The 24,313-nt window shown below is 39.4% G+C and overlaps 1 protein-coding gene and 1 long non-coding RNA gene across 2 annotated transcripts in view; both read left to right on the top strand.

Moving 5' to 3' along the window:
• The window catches only part of LOC110964354 (C-type lectin domain family 4 member E-like), a 29,101-nt gene extending 21,464 nt beyond the window's left edge, over positions 1 to 7,637 (top strand). Inside the window, exon 6 of the mRNA XM_051946280.1 lies at positions 7,344 to 7,637. Within this exon, the coding sequence (XP_051802240.1) occupies positions 7,344 to 7,503 (160 nt within the window). The 3' untranslated portion in view covers positions 7,504 to 7,637. The remainder of the gene's footprint in view (positions 1 to 7,343) is intronic.
• Positions 7,638 to 12,384: 4,747 nt separating this feature from the next.
• Positions 12,385 to 16,893, top strand: LOC127533341 (uncharacterized). The gene is made up of 3 exons (XR_007941071.1): positions 12,385 to 12,583; positions 12,707 to 12,889; positions 16,663 to 16,893. It is a non-coding gene; the product is annotated as an uncharacterized LOC127533341 (long non-coding RNA).
• The last annotated feature ends 7,420 nt before the right edge of the window (positions 16,894 to 24,313 follow it).

Raw genomic sequence — 24,313 nt, 5'->3', positions numbered from 1 at the left:
TTTTCCTCGCATAAAGCAGAAGTAGGTAAAGCAGAAATGAGCAAACCATAACAGACGTTCTAGCTTCATATATTCATTGAATTCTCATTGGAGCAGCTTTTACAGCATCACTTCTTAGAGTGTCATGCCATCAACTATATAGTTTGTAACTATCTACAATAATTCCTTGTAATCTTATGTATGCCTCCTTCAAAAATTCTTCACCTGGGGTGCCCCAATAGCTCAGTTGACTGTGCAGATGACCCACAAACAGGTACTATGGTCCCCAATGTGGTCATGGGTTCAAATCCAGCCCATGGTCATTAACTGCAAGTCATTCCCCACTCTTCTAGCCATGTTTCCTGTCTCTCTCTTGTTGTCCTTTATAAAAAAAGACCACAAAAAAAGTTCTTGGCCTCACCTGTAAAAAAGGATGCACAACTACCATTATAACTGTACGCTATAAATATTCAATTTGGAGTGCTGTTGTTCCAGCACAATGTGTCAGTCCACATAGCACAAGTGGCAGAAGCAGCCAATTGTTGCTTTATGCACCTTACTCACCATCTGACTTCTATCTGTGTAAAAATCCTACTTGTGTGGTTTCCATTTTCAGACTGATAAAAAAAGGGTCATTCATGCTGTTGAGGGTATCTCATGTTGTGGTCTTCTTCCGTGAACATCGGTGGATCAATTACACTGACGTTAAAAGAGACAATGCTCAAAAGTAATGCAAGAACAGTCTTTCTCCTGTAATGCTTTGTGGTGAGGCCAAGAGTTTTCTGAAGTGTCCTTTTAGTTGTAATTGAAACTTCATGCAGTTCAGATTAATGCCGTGTTGAAATGTTTCTAGGTACTACGCAGTAAAGTCCCTTTTAGACATGCTTTCTGTTAATGTGACAGCATCTGAACGTGTCAGTTTCATGTCTAAATGGTCACTTTACTGTAGAAGTTCTGTAAAAAATCTTGCTAGGTTGAGTCTAGTAACACTTAAGTATCGCTTTCAATCAGTGGTGTAGTCCAGGGTATACGGCGGTATACTGCGTATACCCACTTATTTTTCAGTTGGCATTGCGTATACCCACTTCTAATGCTCCCTGGTGCGCATCATTCAGTATATCTGTGTGCCAGGTAGCCCTCTTTTCCTTAAGGATGATGAAGCCATGAACAACCCTCCTCTGCCTGTAATTGGCTGGTACATGCTACCTTCACTGATTCGATTGGTTAACTTTAGGGATAAGCCAATCAGAGGCAGAGTAGGGCGGGTCATACAGAGGAAAATTTTGCTAACACCTCTGTGGCACTCCAGTTGATTGACAGGTCTGCTTGAAAGATGCGCCGAAATGCGAGAAAGTCAGAATAAACACCTTTCAAGTGAGTGGTACGTATCAAGCGAACCTACTTTCATGGACGATATAATTCTCAGGTAAGTTTTAAGGTGGTTTCCAAATGAATCATTGTTTTAAACTACTGGCAACATGACTGCACATTTCAAGGAGAGGATATTTTGTCGCCAGTGGTTAAAGCTGCAGTCAATTCCAGCCATTTTCACTCCAAAAAAATCGCTAATATTCTATTTGTAAATAAAAATATGACGAGAAATACAGGGAATATTGGACGCACATCGCAAGGTGCATTTCCTCGAAAACGACCTATTCGTGGATCATATACCGTCTTCAAGACATGTTTTGGACAAAATAGTTTACTGGCTTGTGTCGTCTGGATGTCCAATGTTGGATTATGGCCGTTTTTTGTGGAATATTTTCATCTGTGTGTAATAATGAACCCGGAAATGTGAGTCGCGCTGTGTACGTTGAAGCCGTGTATAGAGAACGGATGGATGGATATTCGTTTTTTGTCGGACAAATGTGTTTATATTACCCGCTGTGGTAATCACATCTGAAAGTGGTTTATACCGGCGGATTCATGAGAATCTAAGCTTTCCATCGGCGTATGGTGTTTGTATAGTCGCGTTTGCAGTTTCAGACATTTAGCAAATTGCTTATGCAGATCTCAAAGTGTACCACGGGCGGGACACTGAAGCGCAACTGAAGCGCAACGGGTTAAACTGAGTGTCGGGCCGAGTCTGACTAACGTTTTGAAAGGCTAACGTTATTCTAACGTAAGTCTGAAGCTAGCTAGATTGGGATAATGTGGGAAAACCTCTAGGCTGGTAGTTGATTTTAAAGTAAGTAAAAAGACAAGAATGGGGACAGGTAGTTTAAGATTCGACCTAAAACAATATTGAGGTTTTATTCATGATGAAATATGAACAAGGATGCACTGTCAACTTCATATTTGAAGTATTTTATTTAAATAAATGTTCAAAAGTAACAAACACCATGTTTGCCTCATGATAAATACATGTTACATTAATCCAGTTTGCTTGTGTGACCAGTAATAACTACAAACTGCTCCTAATCAAGTCATGATAATTTTATAATAGTGGGCAAGTAGAAATGACTGAAAAAATTGAATAGAGTAGTCTTCTATGCCACTGTTTCTAAAACAGGGCGTTTTTCTGGACTAATTAAAAAAAAAGTGAAAATTAAGAGTATACCCACTTCTCCAGGGACCACTACACCACTGCTTTCAATATTGCTCAAATCTGAACTGCATGTGAGTCACATTACTGGTCAGGCATGCACAAGCCTACGCTGCACGGTGAAGGATGTTGTTTCTTGCATTTTACTTTCTGTCCAGTCTCACACATATGGAAAATATTGCACTTGTATTGTGCTGCTCTCTGTCCTTGTTTTTGAAGACTGACAGTGAACTTACTTATGTCTTAACAACAGACTGCCGTCACTTGTAGAGATGGATTGATGAAACTAGTAATGTCACATATCCTGTGTCTGATAAGGTTGAGGTTGCTTTCAAACTTCTACGGAGGTAATCAGGCTGTTTAATAGATCCACTAGAAGATCATATGATACCAATGCAACAGCTGCCACAGTACTTCTGCAGATGTCAAACTAAAATCATGTTTACACCATTTCCACCTATTTATAAAGATCTAAAATAACATAATAATATAATTAAATGTGTATGGACTGTTCTACCAAGGAAGCTGAAGTTCTTATAGGTTGTTTAATCATAAAACATTGTTTATTCAGGCTGTTAGCCAGGTTATTTATTGGAGCGGTTTTAAGTGGCTTTCTAAAGTTAGTATGGATATCTATCTATCTATCATGGACAAAATATACACTTCCATTCAAAAGTTCACCCTGACAATTTCATGCTTTCCATGAAAACTCACACTTCATTTTTATTCATGTGCTAACATAGTTGCACAAGGGTTTTCTAACCATCACTTATGGGCCTCATTTCCAGCTAGAAGAGAAACTTACCACATAAACAATGTCTAGGCTGTATTTCTGATTAATTGAATGTTATTTTCATTGAAAAACTGTCTTTCTTTCAAAAATAATATAAGGACATTTCTAAGTGACCCCAAACTTTTGAATGGTAGTGTACATGTTGAATTAGCTCCACAAAAAGAGCATTTTATGTCTGATTCTTCCAGTTTTTCAAATTTCTGCATAAGTTACATGTGTTTTTAACCACACGGTAGCAGTGTCATAACTCTGTAGTTCCTCATTATGGGTTAAGACACACACAAACCAGCCGAGAGAACAAACATTACGCTGATCAGAGCTGATCAGACGAAACTGAACTTCTGAACTTTATTTAATGCAGTCGGCATGATGCAGGGAATAGAGACCAGGGATTATATTAATCAGCCACCAAGACGCAGGAAGAAGCGCAGTGGAGACAAGAAACAAGCTGGTAATAACACATATCATCTTATTATACATCATGTAGATTATTATTATTATTATTATTATTATTATTATTACATGCCACAGGCTGATGTAAGGATTGTATTTTGCGATTTATAGTTTCTTAGAAGTTAAAGCAGTAACCAAAACAAGTACAGAGAGTAAAATATCCAGCTGTGAAATAATTTAAAAAATGCCTATGTTAGGGATGTGGGGCGTGGAGAACCCAGGCGCAGACATCACAGACAGAACGCTAGGCATTAATAAAAGAATTTATTAACTAAATCAAGGAAACCTTTACAAACTGAAAGCGAGACTGAGTGGACAAAAAACTAACTAGACAGCGGCAAAACGGCAAACTAAAGAGGTACTTACACGAGGAGAACAAACGACTAACACAAAAGCAAACTAGAGTCCAAATAGCAAATCGAGTCCAAAAGAGGTTTATCCTAGCCTAGCTAGACAACCCACGGCAACGAATTTAATTCTCTTCCAGGGTGGGTCGAGTTAAACCTCCATAAGGCTCGAGGCTGGATTCTCCTAAAACTGGCCGGACCAATCACCATGAAGTGTAGAGTCAGAAGGCGGGCGTAACGAAGTGAGGACAGAGGCGTGACGATTCTGACAGAAACAACCAGCGCACAATAAACAGTTATCTTTCGACTCGGCTTTGGCCACAGCCCTTAAAGATTTGAAGCTAAAATTCAACTTGAAAGATAAACAAAGGACGGCACTTAAGTGTTTCATTGAGAAGAAAGACGTATTTGGACTTATGCCGACAGGATATGGCAAATCCTTAATATACCAGTTGGCTCCGCGGATTCGCGGCCCCGCTGGTTGGGAAGCTAATGGGACTAAGCCACAATCCACCGGTGCTCTCGGAACTGCGTCAGCCTATTCGTTGCGTTGATTGGTTGTATACCTACCCAATTGCTGCAGAGGGATTTGATAGACAACCTTTTAGCCCGCCTCCCTGTCGAGCTTCCCTAGACCCTTGTGCCGTCAGAAACATGGGTCTAGCATGGCTAGGCTAGGTTTATTCAGAAAAGGATGAAAAATGACAAAGTCCAACAACTGATATAATCCAGTGGTGGAGGGTAAGTGGCATAGGCGTCAGTATAGGGGGGGACGATGGGGATGTGTCCCCCCCACTTTTTGTCAGGGGTCATTTTGTCTCCAACACATTCAAATTCTTCACATGTAAGCCGTTGTAAACCCAGTTATTTTCAGCAGTATAGAAAATTCCGACGCTCCTGAACGCACCATCCGCACTCGGCCGAGAGTTGCACAGACATGCAGCACACCTTCGTGAGGTTAAAAAAAAAAACGTGCAGATGCTAAATTTGTGCCGTGCCAAGTGGAAGCTCCGACCAGAGGTGTGCAGAAGCAAAATTTCGGCCCGGGATAATTAGTACTATAGCGGCCCACAGACCTCTCTACTGGCATGTACCGGTAGCTCAACAGGTTGAGCCTCTGCCTTTGGTGCGGAGGTTGTGAGTTCAAGTCCAACTTGTGGCATTTTGCCGCTGTTCTTCGACATTTTCTCAAAGTGCTGTCTTACCAACGACACGGAAGCATATGACAAAAGCAGGCGTGCCACACCAATGCTAAACTTAATATCGTCCCACGGGCCGCAGTTGGCCCGCGAGTTTGAGACCCATGATTTAAAGCATTTTTGTTATTATTATTATTATTATTTTATGACTGGAGCAGCCCACCGGGGATATCCCCGGTGTTCCCGACTACCCAGCACGCCACCCAGGGTTTGCATTTCCATCTGACAATGGCTGTGGTCTCCATCCCCCCACTTTTACAAACTGACGCCCTTGGGAAGGGGACCAGGTGGATTGAGTCGAGCTGATTGCAACAGGTGAGAATGATGAACTAATGAGATGACAGAGCCAGGGGACGAGCGAGTGGAAGAGAGACAGAAGGGAAAGACACAGCCAGAGGGAGACAGAGACACACAAGCCAAAAACACACACTAAAGGGCAACAAACACTGAGGGAACCAACAGACTTAGATTAAAGCAACAAACAACAGAATCTAAAAGGTTAAATCCAAATGAGGGAAGTAAAGGTGGAAGAAGGAACAAAAAGGCATCAACAGGGCAGAATCCTGACAGCCTAATGAGAATTTCAACCCATTCTGATTCATTTTCATGGTTTGAATTCAATAAAGAGCTGCAAAGTTAGCTACACTGATCCTTAACATGGCAAGCTTTGGTATTCAAGGAGTTTTGAAGGTTGTAGTTTTTTTTTTTAATAAAATAAAAAATTGATGGCAGGAATCTAAGTGTAAACGCGATTTCTTGATGAAGTTGTGTCAAAACTATTGGTTCATGTCTCCTTGCTCATTGGACTTTGTTGTGGCTGTTACGTTTCTTGATCCCAGACTGACATCATAACTCCATAAAAATAAGACTATAAATATAGAACCTCAGGTAATAATCCTGAAATCATTTGCATGTTTGGAGTTTTGAAGTACAAAACATTCAATTCGAATGCATCATTTTGCAGTTTGGTGAACAGTATTTTTACAAGTTTTGCTATTTTCGGACATTTTAATGACAAATTTAAATCAGAAACTAAACTTTTACAGGATGAAGTTCCTCAAATGTGATGATTTCATGTTTTTCTCTGTCATTCCTTACAAAAAACACTAGCTGAATATTTTGGGCTTTTGGACTGTAAAACAAGCTATTTGATTACACCATTTTGTACTTCGGTGAATTAAAGTGGCTGTTTTCACTATTTTCTGACATAATATATTAATTATAATTTATTAATTATTTCCACTTGTCTGTATTGTTTTCGGGCTGCTCAGTGGCGTAGTGGTTAGCACTTTCGCCTTGCAGCAAGAAGATCCCTGGTTCGAATCCTGGGTGGGCCTGGGATCTTTCTGCATGGAGTTTGCATGTTCTCCCTGAACATGCGTGGGTTTTCTCCGGACACTCCGGCTTCCTCCCACAGTCCAAAAACATGCTGAGGTTAATTGAGTACTCTAAATTGTCCGTAGGTGTGAATGCGAGTGTGATTGTTCATCTGTGTATGTGGCCCTGTGACAGACTGGCGGCCTGTCCTGGGTGTCCCCTGCCTTCGCCCGAGTCAGCTGGGATGGGCTCCAGCACCCCCCGCGACCCCAGTGAGGATATAGAGGATGGATGGATGGATGTATTGTTTTCATTTACTGCTAGACTTCTATTTGAAAAACTCACATTTCCAGCAGATGTTTCATATTTAAAGAAGTCTTGTGCTCCTTTAGCTGCTCGGAGACATTTAATTTGAAACATCTGTTCTGTTTCCAAGTGCTTTTTCAAAGACAATCATTTGGATTTGTTGAGTTTTCATCTACACTTTTTCTTCATTTTACTATATGAAGTGTCTTGAGATGACTTCTATTGTACGCTATATAGATAAAACAGAATTAAAATTAATTCTGCAGGAATTTGTGCTGTGGAAGCATTTTCTAAATAATCTGCTTTACTGGTTACAAAGGCCTCTTGGACTTTTAAACTCACTATCACTCCGTTGATCCAACATGACATTTTAACTGTTGGATTTCTCTTGTTCACTTTTTCAGATTCTGGAAGGAAGGGCAGCCAGATCATGGCGGTCCTAACAACGTAGAGGACTGTGTGGAGATGTATCACCACAACCCTGTACTCAGCAACTGGAACGACGCCCCCTGTGGACACAAGCGGCGCTGGTTCTGTGAGAAAAATGCACATCCTATTTCATAGTGTCAGCTTAAAGGGGAACTTCGGTTTTTTTCAACCTGGGGTCTGTTTCCATATGTAATTTCATACATGTGAGTGATGGAGAAATGAATTTTCGACATAGCTCCAGTATTTAGCCAGGCAGGCAGCTTAGCAGCTCAGCTAGCAGCTCAGCTAGCAGCTCGGCCAGCGAAAAGTATGGGGCAGCTGGCCCCTTCCCCCGCGTCAAAGTCTGCCCTAACGTGCTTTTTGCCCCACACTGACCGGCTCCGATCAGTGTTGCCGACTTAGCGACTTCCTCGCTAAATCTAGCGACTTTTCAAAGCTCCGAGCGACTTTTTTTTGTCAAAAGCGACTAGCGACAAATCTAGCGACTTTTTCTGCCGTTTTGGAGACTCTAATAGACCCTTTATTTGTTTACAAACATTGTGGGCATTTTGTGGGCGGGGCTTATGCTGGAGGCAAAAGCAGAGCGAGAAGTCAAGCGGGACTGGGAGTATATAGTTTGCGCTGGGAGTTTGCGCTGCAAACTCGAGCATTTTTAACCCGTTAGACTTCAGTGTTCCGCCGGCGGTACTTACTAATTTGCATAGGAATTTAAAGAATGTCCAAAGGCTGCAAACGCGATTATATAAACACTATACGCCGATGGAAACCTTAGATTCTCATGAATCCGCCGGTATAAACCACTTTCAGATGTGATTACCACAGCGGGTAATATAAACACATTTGTCCGACAAAAAACGAATATCCATCCGTCCTTTCTCTGTACACGGCTTCAACGTACACAGCGCGATTCACATTTCCGGGTGCATTATAACACACAGATGAAAATATTCCACAAAAAACGGCCATAATCCAACCTTGGACATCCAGACGACACAAGCCAGTAAACTATTCTGTCCAAAACATGTCTTGAAGTCGGTATATACTCCACGAATCGGTCGTTTTCAAGGATGCGCGATGCGATGCGCGTCCAATATTCCCTGTATTTCTCGTCATATTTTTATTTACAAATAGAATATTAGCGATTTTTTTGTACTGAAAATGGCTGGAATTGACTGCAGCTGATCGTCTCTGTCCAATCTTTTCGCCTCAGTGCATTTAACCACAACTGTCTTCGTTCCGTCTGAGCACGAGTGTTCGGTGGAATCCTATAAACTTTAATTTGCGTTCCCCAATGTCATTCCTCCTATTCTGGCATCCAAAAACACAGCAGGATGACATTTTAGAAAAGTTGATAGAGCCTAGTCCATCAGTCTTTCGCCTTTTGGTCACGGCCGCAGACTTCCTCTTTTGCCTCCAGCTAAAGCTGTGACATCATTCGTGACGTGGGTCATTAAAGGGTCTATAGGAAAACTCGGCTCATTCTGCAGTTACTGTTTTCAACAAGCAGCAGGTGCTGCTGTGAGCTTCTCCCCCTCCCAGAGCACAGGCTGTCAGTCCAGTAACCCCGCAGCAGTCCCAGGGAGGGGAGGGGGAGACCCACATCACTCTGCGGCCAGACGACAGATGAATCGCGCATGCGCAGTCACTCCAGATCCCATCCAGACTTACGGAGCCATATAAACGAAAATGTTTCTTCACTGTCATGCTAAAATAAACCACAGCATTTAGCCTCTAGTACAAAAACATATTTTGATTGTTTTATACTTACTTTTTGGTCTATTCCACAACGTTATTCCTCTCTCCTAACTGCAAACTGGGAAATATGCAAATTAGGCAATGACGTCATTTAGCGACTTCTCGCGACTTTTAGGACAGCCAACAGTGACTTTCCTTACTGAGGAGTTGGCAACAGTGGCTCAGATAGTCTCAATGAGTGTCCCACAACATACTAGAGATGAGGAGTGAACGAAAACCTACACATTACCTGGTGATCGCTCTTTGTTGTGGTCTGTATCCAAATCTCAGGACACTAGAAAGCAATCTGAGCCGGTCAGTGTGGGGCAAAAAGCACGTTAGGGCGAACTTTGACGCGGGGGAGGGGGCCAGCTGCCCCATACTTTTCGCTGGCCGAGCTGCTAGCTGAGCTGCTAGCTGAGCTGCTAAGCTGCCTGCCTGGCTAAATACTGGAGCTATGTCGAAAATTCATTTCTCCATCACTCACATGTATGAAATTACATATGGAAACAGACCCCAGGTTGAAAAAAAACGAAGTTCCCCTTTAAGAATAAACTATTATATGTGTGTGTAAAATACTCAGTGTACTTTTGCACCCTGTAGAGCTCACATTAAAAAAAGAATAAAAACTTATTATTGAGCAAGGAAGCAATAAATCTTGGATGTGGGAACAAACTTTTATCAATTTTTTTTGAAGATGGTCAGAAATTTATTTTACTACCAGTTATTGGTCCATAGATAGCTCAGAATGTTAAATGGGAGTAAACATCCAATTAACAGAGGTCAATAAAGTGTTGACTTTATTGTGAATTAGCTGAAAAAAATTTCTTCCGCCCAGCATGACACATCAACTGAATGAACCCTAAAACAGAAATATTTATTACTACTCAATATGGCCCCAGCATTAATAGTATTCTCCTCTATTCTATCTATCGAATAGAAATATCTGTCAAATATTGTTCATAAAGAGGCTTGCAACCTGTTATCTTTGACACAAGAACTATGTTTTTTGTTTGTTTGTTTTTGCATATGTGTAAATTACACATTACACTTGTTTGAATGTGGTGATCTTTTTAACCTGGGTGAAGTATATGAAAGAATAAAAGTTCTCTTTGTTACGTGGCAGATTCAGTAGAAGTTTGGGAACTGCTGTCACAATAACTGAAAAGTTTTGCATTTGTAAAAGGAAGATCATCCAACAAATACAATGATGCATGTATTTCCATATTTAACGGGAAACTGAAGCCAGTGGGGAAGAGGCAAATGTTACCTGCCCAACAAACAGGAAATGAACCCACAGATATGGAAATCTGACCTACAAGTTCTAATAATGTTGTCTAGAAAACGTTTCAGTTTAATGCTCAAAAAAGTTTAAAGGAAATTTCTCCGTTCAAATTATTTCCCTGTAAGGTTAAAAGTTAATTAGGAAAATGTTTTAACTGCAACATTCAGAGGATGTTACAAGAATGTTCTAAGGGTTGTCAAATTATGTGATAACAGAAGAAGAACCTTTATAAACTAACATTTAAAACATGTTTCAGGATGTCATGGAGGCCTCAGATGACTAGGTTTTTATAAAAATCTTTCTGTGCATTGTTACCATATATTAACAATGATAGAACATTTTACCTGCAATATTCTGATGTTGTTTTGGGGATGTTGTTGAGGTAGCACATGATAGAACGTTGGTCCACAAAACAATCTTACAGTCTTACATGATGATTAAGGAAGGAAGTTCTTAATGCAATACTCATAAAATGTTTATACAGATAGCATGTTTAGAGAACTTTACGCCATCGGAACAACGAAAAACGTCCCACTGAAAGCATTACTGGGACATTGCATAAGTAGCCGAGTGTATGACCTGGATTACTGTTTCATTAAAAGTCTGCACAAAATACAGTAACCTTCCCACTTTAGTTGCTGTTATAAGCAACAGGGCAAGTTGAATCCAACTCTGTAAAGAAAAGAAATTACATAAAATTATGTCTCAGTGCTTTGCATCATCACCTGTTGCGTTTTTTGATCTTTCTACCCTTGCATGGCTTGCTCAATCCAGCATTGTGTGCCAGTATTTCCTCTGTTTGCTTATCGTTCTTGTAAATCACCTGGCAGAGTGTCCTCTATTTATACTTCCTCATTGCTGGATGGCAGAGCCACAGCATGATGCACACTGAAAAAGCAGAGCAGTGAACATCTCTGAGTTAGATTAGGTGAAATCACAAAACAGCATGTCTGAAGATATTTACTCTAAACCAGACCTCAGCAAGAAAGTTAGTTTTCAGAGGGGCAAGAAGGAGGACGGGAATGCAGACATCTCTGATAACACCTATGATGTAACGATTTATGACAACTACTTGACAGAAGAAAGTACGACGCCAAAACGAGAGGAAAACCTTACAGAGGATCAACAACAAAGTAAGTGTCTGTCTGCCTATGTCTGTCCTGATATGTTCAACATACAGTCGAGAACAAAATCTTAAAGACAATGTAAATCATGTCAGTCTTGAGCTTCCAATGACTCCTTTAACTCCAAGTTTTCTATAATAAAATCACTGAAAGACATGCACATTTGTCACAAGAACAATCATGTATTTTGTCTTCCTTCATAGACTGTAGATCTTCTGGATCAACAATATTTGGTAAAATGTCACTTGGTCATCTCTGCTAGTTGCTTTTGGCTTCCATTCACAAGTGTTGCTGTATGTGTATTTTAACACAGCAGATTTGTGTCAGATATCCACAAGTGTACACAACTGCACACTGAAAAACTTCTTTTAAGATTGTCTATTTTTTCCAGCATAGGAGGAAAAATATTAATAAAGTGCAACAGCAGTTCCAAGTACATCTTGTGTACTGGGAACTACCAGAAAGGAGGTTTTGAGCAACTTTGCAAGTCTTTATAGGTCTGTCAGAAGCATTAATTGGTGCAGTAGCATGACAGCCATGCAACAAGTAGTCACAAAATTTTACAGGTCAATAGTTGGAATCTCTACAAAGATTGAAATACAAGATGGGTGTGGTCCCACCTTTTGGTTCAGGCTGGAACATGTGATCCCACAGCAAAGCGTCTCTAGTTTGGTGATAATTTTCCTTGTTTGCTTTGTGTCTTGAAAAATTCATGTTTTCGTCCAGTTACAATAATAATAAAATTACTACTGCTAAATGGACACAAGCTATGTGCAAATTATTTTATTCCACCCTGCTAGGAACTGTAATGATGATGATGAATTCTGCTTTGGCATGTCTGTGTGGCCATGCATGGTCCATGGCGATTTGATGAACTTTGAATAATACAAAACTTTATATCACAGCTTGTTGTAAAATAAAAATCTTCAATAAAAGAAATGCAACATCATTGGGTTTCTTTGCACAGTCACTGTAACTTCAGGAAAGAGGAAATTTCTTCGAGTTGCTGAAGTGTTTCTGGGGCTGCTGTGTCTTTTGCTCCTGGCTGCTGTCATCGTCCTGTTGGTCCTACGTAAGAAAATGTTTTTCAGACATATTCATTTTGTATAGAAGTTGCAGTGTATTATTAGCAAATATGTTTTTAAAAAAACAAACTACTTTTTCTTTTCCACATGTTGGTGTCTTACTGCGACAGTGATTCAAGAGAAAAGCAACTGGAACACTGAGAGAAGGGAACTGATGAGCGAAAGACAGGAACTCATGACGAACATTACTGAAATACAACGCCTCAATGCCAACCTGAGCAAAACAACAAGCCTTTTGAAGGATGCTAATGTTAACCTCACCAAAGAGAGAGAAAAACTACAAGAACAGTTTGGTAAGTGAAAATATAAATCCATCCATTATTATTAATCCTCATTAGGGTTGGGAGGGGCTGGAGTCTATCCCAGCTGACTTAGTGTGAAGGAAGGGGACACCTTAGACAAGTCACCATCTATCAGAGGGCTACACATACAGACAAACAATCACACTCACATTCACACCTATGGACAATTTAGAGTTACCAATCAACCTCAACATGTTTTTGGACTGTGGGAGGAAGCCTGAGAACCAGTGATAAGCCATGCATACAGAGGGAGAACATGCAAACGCCACACAGAGCGATCCCAGGAAAGGATGCAAACTGGGAACTGGAACGGCTACTTAAGAAAGTGAAAGTGTACTATACAGATTAAACATGAACTGGTACTTCTCAGTGAAAGTGAAGGACAGACACATCAAAAGGTAGCAGATGAATTTATCTTTCGAAAAAGCCATATTTAATCTGTGGAGGCAAAGAAATTATAGTTAATGAGATTTCCTATGTGTCCAGACTTCAGGGACGCCCTGTATTCAAAACTCATTACACTTAAAATGAAATATTTCAGGCCTTTTTTTGTTTTCACTTTGATGATAATGGCTCACAGCTCATGAACATCAGAAGTCCAGTATCTCAGAATTTTAGCAAATGTCATATTGAGTTTTGAGTGAATTACTATTCAAACTGTAGAAATGCTACATATCTCTGAGTCTGCTGACCTGAAAGTTGTCCAGAGGATGATCATAGACACATCCACAAGAACAGTAGGCCACAGAAGATCAATGCTATTTGCAGAGTGCTGAACGGAAACGTATTGATGGTAAGTTGACATGAAGGGACATGTGGTAGGAAAAGGTGCACTGTGACAAGAAAAATGGATTCAAGAACTTAGGAGAGATTTATAAGTGATGAAGAGAGGCTGGTGTCGGTGCATCAAGCACAGACTTCTTCAGGTATTAAGCCTAAAACTGTCACATTCCTAATAGCTAGAGACAACATCAGACGCCTCCCATCTGGGCTGAGGAAAAAAAGAGCTGGACTGTGAACTCAGCGGTCCATAGACCTATTTTTAGATTGATGTAAAGTTTTTTTTCATTTGAAAATTTAAAGTGCCTAGGAGGAGAGGAGGGGTAAAGACAGCCTGTGAGGACTGAGGGTGTCATGTCATCTGCTGGTGTTGTTTCACTGTGTTTTAGTACAAAATCAATGCAGCATCTACCAGAAGATTTTAGAGTACTTCATGCTTCCATCTGTTGACAATCCTGCTAATGTTCTTTTCCAGCAAGACTGGAAAAGTGTGCTGACAGCCAAAACTAAAACCAAATGGTTTCCTGACTGTAACATTACTGTACTTAATTGGATAAGTCATCTGACCTGAATCCCACAGAACCCTGTATGGAGTACTGTCAACAGAAAGATGAGGAACACTTGACCCAAACATACAGACGAGCTGAAGACTGCTGTCAAAACAACCTGACTTCAATACTGGATTGATCTTAAGAAATATTCTAATATTTTAAGATACTGGATTCCTGTTTTTCATGAGCTAAAAGCATAACCATCCAACTTAAATCTAACAAACAAAGAAAAAGAAAGTTAAAAATATTTCACTTTACATGTAATGAGTACAGAATAAATTAATTTTTTTCTCTTTATAAATAAGTTAGGAAAATATTAACATTTTTCTGTACAGGGCATAAGATGAATCAATCAGCCAGTTAGCTTAGCACAAAGACTGAACAAGGGAAACTGGTTGCCTGTCTCCACAATCAAAACCAAAACCAAATAAAAGCCTACCAATAAAACTGAAGCTAACTATTTAATAAATCATCACATTTTTATCTTTCATATAAACAGTGTCAAGATGTTTCGTGAATATACTGGTAGAAGGATGCTGAGTTTTCCACTGCCAGGCAGGAGGCCTAGAGGAAGACCAAAGAGGAGGTTTATGGATGCGGTTAAAGAGGACATGAAGGTAGTTGGTGTGAGAGAAGAGGATGCAGCAGACAGGGTTAGATGGAAGCAATTGATTCGCCGTGGCGACCCCTGAAGGGAAAAGCTGAAAGGAAAAGAAGAAGATTTGGATAGAATTAGTATATTTGTCAAAAATGTTTTACTATCTGTCAATAAACTTGCAACTGAAATCATTCTGTGTCAGCAGAGACAACACAATGTCACTGACACTACATTACCCACAGACTCTTATATTTAATACTTTATTGCTTTAAAAAAAAAAGACTAGAGGGTTTTTTTTTCATCAATGTGTAGATGACTTGATTATTAATGCCATAGCAATGTGACGCTCAGTTACATTGCAATTTCTAATAAATAAATACAGTTTGGCTGAGAATTAGACAAAGATACAAGTTTGGTGAAGTTTACAATCACAAACTGTTCTGTACAGTTAAAGATCTATCAAAGATAGCTCATCTGCATCCTTAGAATAAAAGTGTCATGACGGGGGTGTTTGGAGAACCCAGGTGCAGACATAACAGACAGGCAGCCGGGCATAATAATAAAAAGGTTTATTAATCAAAACTACTAAAAACTGAAAACGGTACTGAAGTGGCTACAAGAAACTAACAGTGGCAAATAACAGTGCTAAAGAAAGAAACTCACACACGGGGAAACTGAAAACACTAACAGAAGTCCATCCAAACAACTGAGTCCAAAAAGGGGGTAATCCACAAAGAGGAGAAAAGCGGAGTAGTCCATAAAACTGATGTAATCCAGAGGGGTAGGGAAAGCAAGAGAGCAGAGTCTGAAAGAGTGTGAGTCCAACAATGAGCAAGCAAAGACTGAGGGGAAAAAGGCAGGGCTTAAAGGCATTAGAGGAGATTTAATTTCCTACGACTTTGAACGGAGCATGCGCATGTGCACATACAACCTCTCCCTCACCCCCCTCTAACCTCCCCCCTCTTAACATTTACGGAGAAACGCCCCCTCCAGAAACTTGCGTAGCACTCGTGAAGCTTTCTTTTACGGCTGGGTCCCCCTGGATCTTTATCTGCCCTTATGTAAAAAAAGATGAGCAAAACAAGTCGCCAGCTAACTACGAAGCTATACCACAGCAACACATACACAAAACACGTAAGTCCAAGGCGTACGTAATCTACATAACGAGGTCTGAGCCGGAAGATTTTTGATTGACAGGAAAGGGAGCAAACCAAACGCCTCGGTCCGAGCGCGTTGATTGGCTGATGTTTTTCAGGTCCTGCCATGTCCACAGTTATTTTTTTTAATTTTTTATTCTTTTAGAGACCATACATACAAGTCCACTAAAGGTCAGTATATTCATTTTATGTGAATCAGACAAATTAAACAAAAAACATCCTCCATAATGCCTTTAAATAGCAAAGGAGGGGACCAGGTGACTTGAGTTAAGCTGATTGCAGCAGCTGACAGTAATCAGTAGGCAGGGAGCAGCAGACAGAGGGAGCCAGAGGAACAAAACAACAAGGGAGGAAAAAATGGAAAAGGACAAGAGGACAGAAACTGGGCCAGAATCCTAACAAAAAGGAAACTAAAGTGAAACTGAACCTCATATTTCTCCTCATGCATGTGCATGTAAAGAGAAATAGATCACTTTAGACTTAACAGGATGTTACACAAGAAAGTTTCAGATAAATGTTTCTGCTTGTTTAAACAGTCCCAACAGGAAGAGTTATTGAGACCAGGTCAAACCTTGGTGTCATATATAATTTTCAGTGTATTATTAGCAAATATGTTTTCAAAAATAAACTGCTTTTTCTTTTTCACATGTTGGTGTCTTACTGCAACAATGATTCAAGATAATAGCAGCTGGAACACTGAGAGAAGGGAACTGATGAAAGAAAGACAGGAACTCATGACGAACATTACTGAAATACAACACCTCAATGCCAACCTGAGCAAAACAACAAGCCTTTTGAAGGATGCTAATGTTAACCTCACCAAAGAGAGAGAAAAACTACAAGAACAGTTTGGTAAGTGAAAATATAAATCCATCCATTGTTATTAATCCTCATTAGGGTTGGGGGGGGCTCGAGTTTATCCCAGCTGACTTACTATGAAGGAAGGGGACACCTTGGACAGGTCACCATCTATTATAGGGCTACATATAGAAACAAACAATCACACTCACATTCATACCTATGGACAATTTAGAATTACCAATCAACCTCAACAGAATAGAGAATAATACTGATCTTATCCTTTAACTTGCAGATTTGGATAGAATTAGTATATTTGTCAAAAATGTTGACTTATCTGTCAATAAACTTGCAACTGAAATAATTTTGTGTCAGCAGAGACAACACAATGTCACTGACACTACATTACCCACAGACTATTATATTTAACCATGCCTGACATACGTCAGCGGGGTTACTGCATTCGCTTCGGTATCTGGCTGGGTAAGTATGTATGTATGTGTGTGTGTGGGTGGGTATGTCCGGTCAGATATCTCTGCAAGTGCTGAAGTCAGGACAATCAAACTTGGCACTGAAGATCAGTCTAAGGTCCCCTGCTCAGTTGTGGAGTTAGAGGTCAGCAGATCAAGTAGGAAGGGATATACACACGTGGACAAAATTGTTGGTACCCCTCAGTTAAAGAAGGAAAAACCCACAATTCTCACTGAAATCACTTGAAACTCACAAAAGTAACAATAAATAAAATTTATTGAAAATTAAATAATCAAAATCAGCCATCACTTTTGAATTGTTGATTAACATAATTATTTTAAAAAACAAACTAATGAAATAGGGCTGGACAAAAATGATGGTACCCATAACTTAATATTTTGTTGCACAACCTTTTGAGGCAATCACTGCAATTAAACGATTTCTGTATTTGTCAATGAGCGTTCTGCAGCTGTCAACAGGTATTTTGGCCCACTCCTCATGAGCAAACAGCTCCAGTTGTCTCAGGTTTGATGGGTGTCTTCTCCAAATGGCATGTTTCAGCTCCTTCCACATATGTTCAATGGGATTCAGATCTGGGCTCATAGAAGGCCACTTTAGAATAGTCCAACGCTTTTCTCTCAGCCATTCTTGGGTGTTTTTGGCTGTGTGTTTTGGATCGTTGTCCTGTTGGAAGACCCATGACCTGCGACTGAGACCAAGCTTTCTGACACTAGGCAGCACATTTCTCTCCAGAATGCCTTGATAGTCTTCAGATTTCATCGTACCTTGCACACTTTCAAGACACCCTGTGCCAGATGCAGCAAAGCAGCCCCAAAACATTACTGAGCCTCCTCCATGTTTCACTGTAGGGACAGTGTTCTTTTCTTCGTATGCTTGGTTTTTGAGTCTATGAACATAGAGTTGATGTGCCTTACCAAAAAGCTCCAGTTTGGTCTCATCTGTCCAAAGGACATTCTCCCAGAAGCTTTGTGGCTTGTCAACATGCATTTTTGCAAATTCCAGTCTGGCTTTTTATGAGTTTTTTTCAGCAGTGGTGTCCTCCTTGGTCGTCTCCCATGAAGTCCACTTTGGCTCAAACAACGACGAATGGTGCGATCTGACACTGATGTACCTTGGCCTTGGAGTTCACCTTTAATTTCTTTGGAGGTTGCTCTGGGCTCTTTGGATACAATTCCAACGATCCGTCTCTTCAATTTGTCATCAGTTTTCCTCTTGCGGCCACGTCCAGGGAGGTTGGCTACTGTCCCGTGGGTCTTGAACTTCTGAATAATATGAGCCACTGTTGTCACAGGAACTTCAAGCTGTTTAGAGATGGTCTTATAGCCTTTACCTTTAAGATGTTTGTCTATAATTTTTTTTCTGATGTCCTGGGACAATTCTCTCCTTCGCTTTCTGTTGTCCATGTTCAGTGTGGTACACACCTTTTCACCAAACAGCAGGGTGACTACTTGTCTCCCTTTAAATAGGCAGACTGACTGATTATGAGTTTGGAAACACCTGTGATGTCAATTAAATGGCACACCTGAGTTAATCATGTCACTCTGGTCAAATAGTTTTCAATCTTTTATAGAGGTACCATCATTTTTGTCCAGGCCTGTTTCATTAGTTTGTTTTTTTAAATAATTATGTTAATCAACAATTCAAAAGTAATGGCTGTTTTTGATTATTTAATTTTCAATAAATTTTTATTTATTGTTACTTTTGTGAGTTTCAAGTGATTTCAGTGAGAATTGTGGGTTTTTCCTTCTTTAACTGAGGGGTACCAACAATTTTGTCCACGTGTGTATGTAGGATGATCAAAATTGATACAGAGTCATGCATGGGCGTGGTTCTGCCCTCTACTGGGGGCTCGTCTAGTTAAAGGCATTATGGAGGATGTTTTTTTTTTTTGTTTAATTTGTCTGATTCACATAAAATGAATATACTGACCTTTAGTGGACTTGTATGTATGGTCTCTAAAAGAATAAAAAATTAAAAAAAATAACTGTGGACATGGCAGGACCTGAAAAACATCAGCCAATAAACGCGCTCGGACCGAGGCGTTTGGTTTGTTCCCTTTCCTGTCAATCAAAAATCTTCCTTCTCAGGCCTAGTTACGTAGATTACGTACGCCTTGGACTTACGTGTTTTGTGTATGTGTTGCTTTGGTATAGCTTCGTAGTTAGCTGGCGACTTGTTTTGCTCATCTTTTTTACATAATGGCAGATAAAGATCCAGGGGGACCCAGCCGTAAAAGAAAGCTTCACGAGTGCTATGCAAGTTTCTGGAGGGGGGCGTTTCTTTGTAAATGTTAAGAGGGGGAGGTTAGAGGGGGGTGAGGGAGAGGTTGTATGTGCGCATGCGCATGCTATGTTCAAAGTCGTCGGAAATTAAATCTCCTCTAATGCCTTTAATACTTTATTGCTTTTTTTTTTAAAAGACCAGAGTTTTTTTTTCATCAATGTGTAGATGACTTGATTATTAATGCCATAGCCATGTGACACTCAGTTACATTGCAATTTCTTTTTTTAAAATTGTCTTTTTATTAGGAATGCAAGACATTACTTTGCAGATTAACAGTCGTAAATTGTCCTTGTTTCACTTAGTGTTCAATGTCCTTTCAAAAATAGCTTCCGTTCGTCCTGAAATTAAGGACAATTTTCACATACTTCAAAGTCTTTCAGAATATGCTTTCCTGTTTTTTTTATATCAACAAAATAAGTCCAAATGCATTGCAATTTGTAATAAATAAACACAGGTTGGCTGAGAATTAGACAAAGATACAAGTTTGTAGAAGTTTAGAATCACAAACTGTTCTGTCAACAGTTAAAGATCTATCAAAGATAGCTCATCTGCATCCTTAGAATAAAAGGAAGCCAAAGTGAAACTGAACCTCATATTTCTCCTCATGCATGTGCATGTAAAGAGAAATAGATCACTTTAGACTTAACAGAATGTTACACAAAAACGTTTCAGATAAATGTTTCTGTTCGTTTAAACAGTCCTAATAGGAAGAGTTATTGAGAGCAGGTCAAACCTTGGTGTCATATATAATGTGTCACATGGCACACTAACTCACAACAAATCATGATCATCCACAGCTGTAACAAATATTTAGTTGTTTGTGGGAGACGCTGTTTGTACTCCATTAAAGTCAGGAGAAGCTGTAGTTACATCACAAGGATCCTGATGGAAACTGTAAATGTAAATTTCTTTATAAATTCCTGAGACATTCATGATCTTTTCCCTCCACAACAGATGCTCATTTTCAACAAGGATGGGTGCATTTCAGCCACAGCTTCTATTATATTTCTTCTATGGAGAAAAACTGGGAAGACAGTAGAAACGACTGTATGCATAAAGGTGCAGATCTGGTGGTTATCGACAGTGAAGAAGAACAGGTGTGTATACATGTGAATTGGTTGTAATATTGATGGAAATAGGATGAATACAGTATCAGTTGCATTTCTATTGATTACTGATTTTCTTTGTCAGAAATTTACAGAAAGATTTGAAGGTCTCGTATGGATTGGATTGAAATACAAGAACGAAGCGTGGAAGTGGGTGGATGAGACTCCACTAACCCAAAGGTTTGCACATTATTCTTTTATTCAACTCAAAAATAATTCTTTTTTCATTTTTAAACTTAAACCACATTCTAGTATGTTGTCTGGCTGTATCCCTTGTTTAAAAAAAAAGCTTGTTTGTCTGTGTGTGTTTCAGTGACTGGCTACCTGGGGAGCCTAATGGTGCTGAGACAGGCGAACACTGTGCAGAAATCCGGCACAATGGAAATGGCAAAGGATGGAATGATGGACGATGCGCAGATACAAAAACCTGGATCTGTGAAAAAAAGTGGCTCTATAAATCAACAAATAAAACCCCGTAAAGCTGACATGCGCTTCAAATTCAGCATGACTGCACTAAATCACTTTTCATTAACAATAATTTCTGGACGGCTGTTTCACAATCCTACAGCTCGGTACTGTGTGTGTGATCATGTTGGATTTTGGATACGGAGGCGTGATGTCATGATCAATTTACAGGACTTGCATGCTGGCTAATTAGACAGAATAGTTTCTGTCTGGCTTTTTTATACATACATCACAGAAAAATGAAAGTTTGCACAGCATAAACTTGGCTGTTGTCATGTCTTTATGGGGATACTGAGATACATACTGTGAAGTGTAAGAGTGATATTTCTTGTCAGAGACCTAGTCCATAAGCATCCCCCTATAGTGAAAGACCCGCCTGAATGATGAGTAATTAGCTGAAGTTATTTCACATCAGTGGATTTAACTATCTTGATGTGGTTGTTTAACATGATGCCTAAAGAAAAGTGGAGAAATGTTGATCAGATTGACACTGATATTGTATATGTCCTAGTTGATTTTTTGCATTCCAGGTTTTTTCTTAAAAAAGTGCTTTTTAAATGTACACGTAGGAGAATGTAGCAAAATGTAGTCTAATTTACATATATTTTGTGATATGTTAGGCTTTGAATGTCTCCTTCTTTCTCTTTCTCTCTCTGTCCCTCTTTATATTCATATATATACAATTTTAAGTTACAGTTTGTTTGCTTTTTGCACATAAAATGGAGTTTGGAGAAACAATGATTTAGTGTTTGTCACAGAACGCATTTGAAAAGTGATCCACACTTTGGTTCACAAAGTTTCTGTTGTGCTGTATGTGTGAAATTAACTTGATATTGAGAAATATGTTTTTGTCAGTTGTTAAATATTAAAACTTAGAATCTGTGTTTAACAGTGTACCTTTGTGCCTATGAAGAGATACATAAGATTAATTGTATTTGGATCCCAATGATTTGGAGTATGTCTCCATGAAGGGCTAGCAGCTACAGTTATGTTACATAATGTAACAAGTCTCTCATGAACCGAAACTAAGGTCTGCATCATGCAAATGTAGCTCTCATAATCTTTTCTAACTCATTCGATGCAAATATATGAAATTAGAAGTTTATGCATGATACTGTTGTGTTTTATTTAATAAAAATATATTTTATTCCCACTTTCATTTGTTATTGCAGCTGAGCACAACATGTGCCACAAGCCAACCTAATGTCTGGTGTGCATATTGAGAAAAAGTGTGGGACCAGGAAAGAAACTATTTAAGAGTTCAGAGCAGCTTCACATAGAAATACAGGCAGTTGCAGTTGTGTATCCAGCTTCCCAATGTTTCATGGAGGTAAACTGAATCACTTTGCCTGTGGATCATTTCACCAAATCTTATTTTAAAGTTCATGCCAGATCATCTCATTATAGTCTGATTTTTTTTCTATTTTTCAAAAAATGTGCTTTCAATATTTTTTTTCCTTATTTAGTATCCTCCTGACTTGTACCATGCTCTACAATTTTAAAATTGTTATTTTTCCCAATGACAGAAAAAAATCTGTGTCTTATAGGGTGAACAATAAAAATTTTTATGATTGGTGGAATATCGGAATAGAAAAAAACATGGACAGTTTTTGACCAAATTTCATATAACTCATAGAACTGGTTTGTATTGCTCTATCAAAGTGGGGTCGTACCATTAAAGATCATACGCACATATCAATGATCCTGCAAAATTACAGGACTCTAACTACATTACTTTTCTACATTCAGTTATGGGACTGCAAACATTGCTCTACAGTTTTATGTGAAGCAAAACAATCAAAAATTGTCATCGTCTTCCCCTCATTACAAATTTTTAACTCAAAGTCTAATGCTGCTTTTGACCAGATTTTACACATGGTCAACTCAATCATTATTCACCACTTTGAAAAAGAAATCGGTCAAATTAATGATGGTCAGGTGTGGGGCATTAGGAGAATTGGGGTGGACTGAATTCTAGGTAAATAAATTTGATGTTGACTCTGTCTTTCTCTATTTCAGCCATTAACTGTGGTTCTGTAAGGTTTAAACACTGTGTCTCCTGTGAAACCCACTGCTGACACGTGGCAGGTGATTCTGAACTGCTGGACTTTGGTTATCCAGACCAGCCCCTGTCAGCTAAGTGTAGTAGATTTACCAGTCAGTTGTCCATCACTGTTCTTTTCACACTCCTGTACCTTCACTTCTATGTATTTCCTGTTCTCAGAAATAACCTTGGTTTAAGCCACTGGTTTGCTGTCTTGTGTCTTTTTCCTGCGTTCTCTGAGTAGTTGTGACATCATTTCTTGTGTGAAAACGCATTGCAGTTCAATCTAGAGTGATTCAAATGAACGATGGTTGAAAAAAAAAGCAAATTTAAGGTGAAATTATTCCAATAGAGATCTTGTGGAAGGATTTGAAATAACCACTTCATGCAAGAAAACCCAACATCCCAGAGTTGAAGCATTTTTACATGGAGGGATAGGCTTAAATCCCTCCGAGTTGATGAGATCAGCATTTCCAAGTAAAGATTCACACACTTTAGTTACTCACAGATGTGTAACATTGGATCATTACCATCAGTAAATAACTGAGTGTAATAGTTCTGTCTCATTTGTTTAACTGGGCTGTCTTTGTCCATTATTGGGACTTGATGGCATTTTTATGCAGAAATATAGCAACATTTAGAGGGCTGTCAAACTTTCAAGCTCCACTATAAATGCACACAGGTGTGACATTTGCTCTTTGCAATTTATCACTAACCTGAATTTCAACAACTTTTTGTGCAGCTGTACCATGCAGGTTAAGGTGGTTGCCCTAAAATGTTTGCTACAAGTCCCCAGTTTCCTGTTGATGAGAGTTACATGTATAAATAGAAAAGTGACTGCCTCGTTTCAAAGGTGTTAACTCATAATTTCAGAAGCATTCTGCAGAACTTGATGCCAGCAGACACTTCAAGAACAAACAACCACATCGCTGGAGCTGAACATCATGTATGAGCTATCTGATATCTATGCTAATATTGAAAGACCTTCAGAAAATTATCACGGCGATTCAGAAAATGTTTATGAAAATGCGCTGATTCATAATCTGGAACCAAAAAGGGCAGAAACTCGATGGACACAAACAGGTAATGAACACAGAAGTCGACACAAGACTCTGCACTGGCTTTTATTCTCACTTTAAAC

The sequence above is a fragment of the Acanthochromis polyacanthus genome, chromosome 3 (assembly GCF_021347895.1).
Source record: "Acanthochromis polyacanthus isolate Apoly-LR-REF ecotype Palm Island chromosome 3, KAUST_Apoly_ChrSc, whole genome shotgun sequence".
Taxonomy (NCBI): domain Eukaryota; kingdom Metazoa; phylum Chordata; class Actinopteri; family Pomacentridae; genus Acanthochromis; species Acanthochromis polyacanthus.
Note: the sequence above shows the minus strand (reverse complement) of the source record. Positions and strands in the feature narration are given on the sequence as shown.